This window comes from Betta splendens, chromosome 5 (genome assembly GCF_900634795.4).
Source record: "Betta splendens chromosome 5, fBetSpl5.4, whole genome shotgun sequence".
Lineage (NCBI taxonomy): Eukaryota > Metazoa > Chordata > Actinopteri > Anabantiformes > Osphronemidae > Betta > Betta splendens.
Window position 1 is genome coordinate 6,351,032 of NC_040885.2, and position 9,425 is coordinate 6,360,456.

Here is a 9,425-nt window from a genome sequence, read left to right on the forward strand (position 1 = left end):
TTGGTTAAAAAAAACTTAATACTAAACCCGTCTCCGCTACAAAAGACTCTTATTATAGCTTGCGTAGGTAACTATAAATATAACAGGTGCTGCAAACCTTATTTCAATTCCTAAATGATCAAACAATAAAAAACGACATAACATGGTAGTTATACGCGTTTTGATTTCAGCACTGTTTGTTTGAAACCGTCTTAAACAATGAAATGTAAAAAACCAAAGTGCAAAAATGAGCAGTTCTTGTTGCGAGGTTATTAGAGCAGTGAAATGTACAATTTGCTAGATAGGTAAAACGGATGTTAAGGTACCTTTAGTCATATTCTGAACAGCCCTTGTTTTGTGCACAAAGTATCTGCACGGTGTTTTGTGCGTTCACTAAAAGAACTTTCCAGTTTTGCAAACAATGTTTCTTCTTGTGTTTTAGGAGATTTGTATTATTCTTTTTTAACTGAATGGAACCACCGTAACATAATTCATAGCGCATAAAATATGAAAGTTAGTAATGTATATCTTTATGTCTAGTATTTTTATATTTAAGGAGGAAAAATAAGAACACAATTGACAGGGTAGCATCAACAGCCACTGACAATTTTTGTATGTAATCCCACAAACATTTACCGATAGTCACTGTTTTGAAAATCTACCGGAAGTGTCGGTTTCATTTTCAGTAACACTACGGTTGTGTTGTGCGGGGTTTGACAGTAGCCTTAATAGTGGTTGGTTGGCTGTTAAATTTTCAGTAGCTCGCTGACAGTAGCTCTTGCGTCGCATGGAGTAAGACAACTGCAGACGGCATAACTTGAACTCAGCTTTATATAAAATTTCATAACCTCAAGAGACAGTTATTACAGTTTCTCCGTTTTGTACATCTAAATGGACACTGCACAGGTAGGGGAGTTCACGCTAACGAAAGCTAAACTGACATAATGTCAACCAGTAGTAGCATGCTGCTAGCAGCCGTTGGCTAACATGGGCAGGGCCATTTAGCCGAAATGGAAAAACATGTAACAAGCATAGTTTAGAAATGTTAATTAACTCTGGTTAGCGTCGATTCGTGTGCACACGGTTAACGGTATGTTCTGGCGTTCCCTTTAAATCCGGTTTGTTTTTTTATCACCAGAAATTGGTGTCTGGATTTACTCTGGACCTAGGACCACTGAAGGAACCTCTTGGGTTTATTCGTGTCCTTGAATGGGTAAGTAAAGGCAAAACATTGTTTACACTACCTATAACGGACCAGGTAGCGTTAATCTGACCGCATTGATAAATTTAACGTTGGCATTTTTGTGTTTAAGATTAGACTCCATATTCATTCTGCATTCTACTTATATGGCTGCCATTTGATTCTCGTGTCAATATGTGGTTAGTAGTGATGAATATCACCACTTCTAGAAACAACCTTAACTGCTAAAGTAAGTTAGTCATACTATAGCTAAATGTGTCCATAGGCTGAAGTGCAACCACCAGAAAAAGCTTGATGAACAATGTTTCTGTTAATGGCTAAAGGGACTTTGTTTTCTGCCCTGGTTCACTGATTTTTGACATACCTTGCTGCTTTACAGCAACTAACCTTGTTACACTGAAAAAGTGCTGCCGCACTAAGCCCTATCAGCTTTTCTATAGTAAAACTGAGTATAGTAAGACTAGCAGTATCACTGGACCAAACTGGAAATTAGGTCAATTACTAGCAAGTTATTGGAGCTATAGAATAGTTTGCACTAGTTTCTACAATGAATAGGCCTGTTAGGCAGTTGTTGTTTATGTCTTTCAGACAGTGAGTCAGCATTAACTAACTTGTATCACAGTGCGCTTGTTTCTGATGCAGGTGGGCAGAGTGATACTGTTGGGGCTTTTTTGAACTACTCTGCCAGATGAGAGGAATGACAGCTGTTGGGAATAATATAGTATGGATGCGCATGCTACTGCGCAGTAGAACATGCTCTAAATATCACTGCTACAGTATGCGCGACTGGCTTCATAACAACTAATCAGGTGGGGAGTGATTACTGAAAACAGAAGACGGTTAAGGAATGCACAGTCATATGTGACTGCCAATACTGGCAGTGCTCAATGCTTCTGCTTAATGGATGATAACTGTACGTTTACAATCGTGCATGTGTGTATTTAAGGCGTTGGTTTGTGGAGCAACTGCATCCGGTTGGTAACTCACAAATAGAGGTATCATTATTGCGGTTGAGCAGTAGTAAGTAACTAAGTAAATGTGCTTGAACATAGCTTGGAGCTACTTGTTCACAGATTGAACAGCTATCAGTACTCAAAACAGCACAGCAGTAGCTCAAGAGGTAAAGCAGTCACCCACCAAATATAATCAGAGGATTGATTGTCAGCTTAAGCTGTATAGCAGCTCTGCCTTCAGTGTGTGTGGTACAAAAGCGAAAGTGCTAAATTTTGTCGTTTTATTCATGTTATAAACACCTTTTTAATAATCTAAACATTTGTACTTCTGGGGGCGGCACGGTGGTGCGGTGGGTAGCATCGTCGCCTCACAGCAAGAAAGTTCTGGGTTCGATTCCCGGAGGCGGTCCTGGTGCCTTTCTGTGTGGAGTTTGCACGTTCTCCCCGTGCTTGCGTGGGTTGTCTCCGGGTTCTCCGGCTTCCTCCCACAGTCCAAAGACGTGCATTAGGTTGATTGGACTCTCTCCATTGCCTGTAGGTGTGAATGTGTGTGTGTGAATGGTTGTCTGTCTCTGTGTTGCCGTCCAGGGTGGACCCTGCCTCTCGCCCGTAGCCAGCTGGGTTAGGCTCCAGCACACCGTGACCCCGCGGTGAATGAGCGGCTTAGAAGAGGATGGATTTGTACTTCTGAACTTTAGATTTTATGTCAATTTGAAACAAAGCAAACTTTATGCTTGTTTTTTTTTTATGAGCACTTTAAAAATTTTTTTTATTTAAATCATATTTAAATAAGATTGTCTCATATACTAACATTTTTAGATATTTTTTGACAGCTGGAAACTTTAAAAAAGAGTTACCTTTTTTCCACTACTGATCCAAGTAGTTATATCATATTTAAAATTATTCACAGCTGAGTTCTGTTAAGAACACTAAATTGCACTAGCGTGAAATCGGCCCCTCCCCCAAAGTAGAATGCAGTTGTAGAATCACTTCTTAATTCAGAGCAGGTTAGGTATCCCACTCTGACTCTGACAAGTTCTGTTAAGGCTTGCATGTAGACTGTTTAATAGACATGTAATGCCTGATGTAGAAACTGGAGGTTTTAAAGAAATAACAACACAGTTCTATGATTTTCTAGTTTTGCATTGGAGAGTTTCCCTGGTTTTTCATCAAAAATATAAAATTGTCTATGCTGTGCTGAATACTTCTGGGATGAGGAGTTTCAGCCCCGGTAGAAATAGCCACCTACATGCTCCTTGAAGATTTTTATAATTGAATTCATTAAATATCAAACTGGTTTGTAGGCCAAAGCATGCTAACATCAACATTATTAGCAGTTTTGTGTTAGCTGAAGGGTGGTAATTGGTGCTGGTGTGGCTGTTGTTGCGGCCTGTGTCAAATACATTATTTTATTATGTCTGTGATATGCAAATAGAAGTTAATATGTAACATGTTAAATATATGCAGGCTCCTCTTATCTGTTGTGCCACTCCTTCACCAGTAGAGCTAGTGTGAAATGCTTCAGTTGATCTATTGAAGGTTGGGTGGGACACTGGACTCTGGACAGGGAATTCCCGCCCTGTCTGGAGAAATTTTATTTGTAGGGCTGAAACGTTGACCTGGGTGTGTCTAACGGGCTGAGGTGAAAGATGAGAAATGTTGTGGAGCGCTGTAGAGACACCTGAAAGACGAAACCCATTCCTGAAAATCTTCTCCAGGCTTCCAACTTGCTTAATACTGCACCCCGTGTGTGTCTGTGATTGTCCACCTCAGTGTCTGGCCTGACTTTGGCCCAATGTATTCATCTGTTCTGTATCTAAAAGGGCCCTGATAATTTGAGAATGTGCTTTGGTAGATGTGGGTGTAAGAGAACAAAAGGCATTATTCTTGAGAGAAAGTACGGAAGCAACATTCACATGCCAAAATAAGAAGCTTTTCATTGGAGGAAGGATGTTCAGAGAGGGTGCTCCATATCACATATAGTAGTGTTTCTACTAACTGTATTGTATTGTCTCACACAACCTTTTGATTATATGGGGGGGCATTCTGGAAACACATTACCTCTTGTTTACAGAGTGAGATCTTTGTAATGTGTGGGACAGAAACTGTGGACAGTTTCTATTTAATTTTAGCACCTAATGCCTTCTCTTGGTTTCAAACTACTCCATCAGACTCTCAACAAAATTGGATCTGAGGTAAACAGATATACTCTGATTGTCCTAGAGGTTGTGGACTGCTTGAGTTGCAGAACAGTTCTAAAAATCCTGGTGGGTTTAATCAGGGGCCTTGAAAGTAAACCAAAACTTGTTTGGCTAATGTACCACCGTTGACTCTTTGGTGAACCTGGTGTAACAACAGATTTGTGCACAGTCAGTTTATGTTAGAGAGTAAAGGAAATGGGGAGGGTCCCCGCTGCTTTCCATTTGTCCTGCATTGTCAGCATTGTTGGTATCCATTGTTTCTTTGAGAAGAAACACTTTGCTGACACTCATTCTTGTGCAATAAAAAGTAATAAAGAGTAAGTGCAGCATAGCATTGTGCCATATTATAGTATTACCTTGTGACTTCGGTATGTTACAGTCATCTAAATGTCATCAACCAAACACGCATTGGATGAGGGAATCTCTGTTAGAAAAAAATGTCACTTTCCATGATATTAGACCTTAGTACAAACTTGTTGGGACTTTCATTGAAGCAGAATAGAATAAACATTTCAAATAAAATATTGAATAAGTTGTCAGGAGCGTCATGGGACATGTGGGGGAGTGCCAAGCTACTACATATTTATCTAACTATGTGTACTAAGCGTAACTGTAGAAGAAATGCCTCATTAAAAGGTGGGTGTACAGTATATTATTTGTAGGTTTTGACCTACATCACATACAAACAGTAAAATTATGGGAGGTTTTAAGAGCCGGGAAGGTTGAAGTAGGTCTTTGTTTTGCCAGCTTCATGTAAAGCTGTTATGCTACATTTGCTTTTAGTTTTCTGAGAGGGAGAGAGAAAGTTTCCTGTACGGAAAAAGGATGTGCCAATTGCAGGGAAGAGAGTGGGTGATAGTGAAGTTGAGAAGTCACAGTAAAATTCCTTTTTCTTTTGGGAAAAATTAAAGTAGGATAGTAAATCCTTCCATTAAAAATGATTATTTTCTGTTATGTTTCCACATCTGCAGGTCTTCACGATCTTTGCCTTCGCCACCACTGGAGGTTACTCGGGGACGACCCACTTCAAAGTCATGTGTCAAAGTTCTGAAGAAAAAGTGGATCCTATTTTTGGCTACCCATTCAGGTACTGCTTAGCTGAAAAGCACTACCATTAAATCTATATCCACATTGTTGCCAAAAAGCTCTTGATTGCCATAAACCTGTGAAGCATGAGTTTCTGTCTTTTTTTCCCCTCAAACTGAATCTGCACTAAAACACCACTATGTAAACTATGTTAGATGTAGGCATTTATTCTGCGAACTTACATAAGCAGTATTTTGTCATTCATGGCCCTTATTGTGGCTTTCTGTAATTCTATAACTTGATTTCACTGATTAATGTCATTGTTTTAAGTTTAAAGTGTGTTCCCATGGTTCCTATTGGTAAGTGTCTGGTGAGAAGACTTAAATTCTTCTGGTGTTAGTTGTTTTGTATAAGCAATTTGTAAAATCAAATCCTAAATTTGCACAAAAAAATTTTAGGATGTTTTTACTAAAATTAATAAATCATAGATGAAGGTTACACTTGGTTATACACACAGTCTTTATTAAAATCTGACCAGTCTTGGATGATTCTTTTATTCTCTCCACTTGCACTCCACGGATAAGAGTAAAACAGGTGAGGAGTTGTTTATATGTTACGGTATATGTACACAAACATAACGCTCGTTTGTAAAGTTCATCTCCTCTGTTGTGCCTTCCTTTTAGGTTGTCAGCGCACCCATACAACATACCATCATGTGATGGCAGTTCAGCCAACACCACCTACCTGCAGGGTGACTTCACCTCCTCTGCAGAGTTCTTTGTGTGTGTTGGTGTGTTTGGGTTTCTTTATTGCACAGCCACACTGATCCTCTATCTGGGTTACCAGACTGTCTACCGCCAGACAAGCCGTGGCCCTATAATTGTGAGTAGACACCCTTTCTTTTACTCTTAATGCCTCAAACAAGCTAGGGTTAGACTAAATCATGGGAGCAAAATTCAGAATAAGACAGAACTATGGACTACAAGAGAATCCTTAGTGAGTAAACATGTAAATGGTAGATGTTTACTGATTATTTATTTATTTTTTAAGTCTGAAAAGCAGAAGGTCCTCGGTTTGATTCCCCCATCTCTAGTATCAGGCGTGTCTCCTTGACTTGGACACCTCTCACTAGCTCCATGGGTGCTGCATGCGGCTGCCCACTGCTCCCCCAGGAGATGGGTTAAATGCAGAGATAAATTTACCCAATGTGGGATCAATAACAGTTCAGTAATTATTACCTTATTATTACAGTAATATGTTTAATCATGTTTTTAGTTAGCTTATTCTTACAATATGTGATTTTAATTTATACAGTGCTTGATTTCATTAGATTATTTTATGTATTTTTACATGATTTCATTTTTTGCTGTATTTTAGACAGGCCAATTTGGTTTGGAGCACATTTTATCAGTTATAAGTTATCACAAATCAAATTAAAATGGTGAAAAATCAAATGAAAAATCGAACGAGTAAAGTCAAAAGCTCTACACACAATGTAATCCTCACTTTTCTATGTTTATATAGAAATTCAACAAAGTAGGAAACTGTGTGATTGTTTTGGTGAAGATCCTGATTCATCCAGGTTAGGTGTAAAGTTTGACGAAAGTTGCCTTGAGGCCATGCTGTGTGAGAATGTTTCTATGATGTGAACTTTAAGTGTTAATGTCTGTGTAAACATGCTGAGTTTTGACTGTGCACTCTTTGCCAGGACCTGGTGGTGACTGCTGCTTTTGCCTTCCTGTGGCTTGTGTCATCCTCAGCTTGGGGCAAAGGTTTGACTGATGTCAAATGGGCCACAAACCCCGAAAACCTGGCAGCGCAATGCCCACAAAAGCTTTGTAAAGCAGGAGAGTTTCCTTCCATGGGCCGTCTTAACGCCTCTGTGGTGAGACATGCTGAAACAATTCACTTGCTGCTAATGTTATGAACTCCTTCTTGAGGAACTTCTAAGGGCCTAGCAAGGGGTGGCTCATAGTTAATTATTCTTCACCATAATTATCAGAGTACAGCGAGTGTACTCTGTTCTGCTTCTGGTGAAGCATTTCTGCACAACAGAATGCAAAATAGCATTTGCACTTACAAATCTAAGTGTAGTCTTACACGGCAGTGATAAGTATTATGTACAACTGTAACTGTGTAGTAATAGTTTAAATTTGAATGTTGGTACTATTCAATTTAATGTGTTCCTGTAAAGCAGTAAAGGAGTGTAGTAAACAATATTTGTGCCTCTACCTTCCTCCAGTAATTATTTTTCTTCCTTTGTACAGACCTTTGGGTTTTTGAACCTGATCCTGTGGGCAGGTAACTGCTGGTTCATCTACAAGGAGACTCCTTTCCATAAGGATCCCAACCCACCAGTCTCTGCAGAGGAAGGGGTGGCACCTGTGCCATAACTACATCACTGAGGACCTTAAGAATTTCCCAGTACCCCAGCAATTCTGCTGTCGTTGCTTTGTGCTAAACACTGGTCCATAATGTTAACATGTAGAAGTTCAAACTAAACTAAAAGCAGTTCATCATAAGTTTCATCATTCATCATTAGTCAGAACGTGGTTAGCCTAGATAAATTACCCATAGTGACCAGAAAACCTTTGTATTCCCCGTGCCTTAATCAATATGTGCCTATACAAACCAAAATACCTTAACACTAAGTGCTGCTGTAATGTGGCCTGACTCTGAACCTAAAACCTTATGTCTGTGTTGCACCTGCTGTGCATTTGCTTACATATTAACACATTGTTCTCCATTGATATTTGCCCTCAGGCACCCACCTACAGATGAGTATGTGATGTAAGGCACCTAGATTTCTGCTGGTCTTCAGCCAGGGAATCAAACATGCCTCACATCCAATACATCAAGTGTTGCCATGGGAAACAACATTTAAAATGGGAGCAAATACACACCAGAAATCAGTAGACTTTACTTTTTCTGTTATGCAATCTCTGGGAAGAAGTGCCATAATACAGAAGTACTGCAACTCTAAAACTGCCACTTTCTTTCAATACAGGATTCATAGCCCTATTGTCAAAATATGTTTTAATTTGTGACAACTATTTTTAGCATGTATCTATAACAAGACAGGCTCACTACATGTTTACTGCCTGGAGTATGATTTCATGGTGGATATGAATAAAGCTGTGCTTTGTGTTTGTTCAAACTGTCACATTTACACTACTCTCTAACAATAGGGCGTATTCTTGTTTCAAAAGTTGACTTGCAATAACGTTATTTATATAGAATTTAATATCTTTTTATCTCCATTAATTGGCCTTGCACATTTAGCTTAAAACGGTTCGGTTCATGTTTCCCCACATGTCACTGTATAGTTAACTGATTTTCAAATTGTTTTGTAAAATGTTCAGATTTGCTGTTATGGCTCAATTCTTTCTTGATGACGAGTTAAAGCAACAAATGTTCAAATGTGGACACCAGGCTGATAGTGTTTAGCTGTGTTTATGACCCCTGCTCATAGTTCTGTTCTACATACTACATGACTGTCATACTTTAGAAGGATCTGGTGGTTCCAAGTCACTGTTGATGAGTACATATTGACTAAATGCTTTGCACAAAATGGGATCCAGTGATCTGTATGAAGTACATTTGCTTTATTAGATTATTTTGATTTCAGCTTCATGGCCATCACCTTTTGTAGGGAATTAATGACTGTCGGTCACCAAAAGTAAAGTTACTTCAGTTTTAAAAGATAAGTTTTGGTTTATTCAACCCTTTGCCATATGTTGTTGTTTTTTTATTGACATTAGGCTTAATTTTATGACATGTTAGTTGAAAAGCATATATAAAGGAATGTTTTTTTTTTTTGTTTTGATGTTTAATAAAATCGAGCTGCAACCGCTGGAATCTGTTCTCATTATATCTCAGTGAGTTAATTATTTAGTACATGTCTGCTCATTGACCCACCCACAAAGATTTCAGTCTGTGCAGGATTTGATCATTAACACCTTTAGATTAGTCAGATGGGGCGTGTGAAACAAGCTTATACTATATATAGCACACATTCTCTTAGGTCATTTAACAGTTGTATCCTCTGAGATCAGGTGCCTGAAA

At 38.9% G+C, this 9,425-nt stretch overlaps 1 protein-coding gene across 1 annotated transcript; it reads left to right on the forward strand.

Annotated features, from left to right (window-relative positions):
• Nucleotides 1–669: 669 nt before the first annotated feature.
• On the forward strand, nt 670–9,213 carry sypl2a (synaptophysin-like 2a). The gene is made up of 6 exons (XM_029151438.3): nt 670–885; nt 1,118–1,192; nt 5,306–5,421; nt 6,044–6,242; nt 7,069–7,245; nt 7,628–9,213. Exons 1-6 carry the CDS (start codon nt 871–873, stop codon nt 7,751–7,753), a joined length of 708 nt encoding a protein of 235 aa, XP_029007271.1. The 5' UTR covers nt 670–870; the 3' UTR covers nt 7,754–9,213.
• Nucleotides 9,214–9,425: the final 212 nt, after the last annotated feature.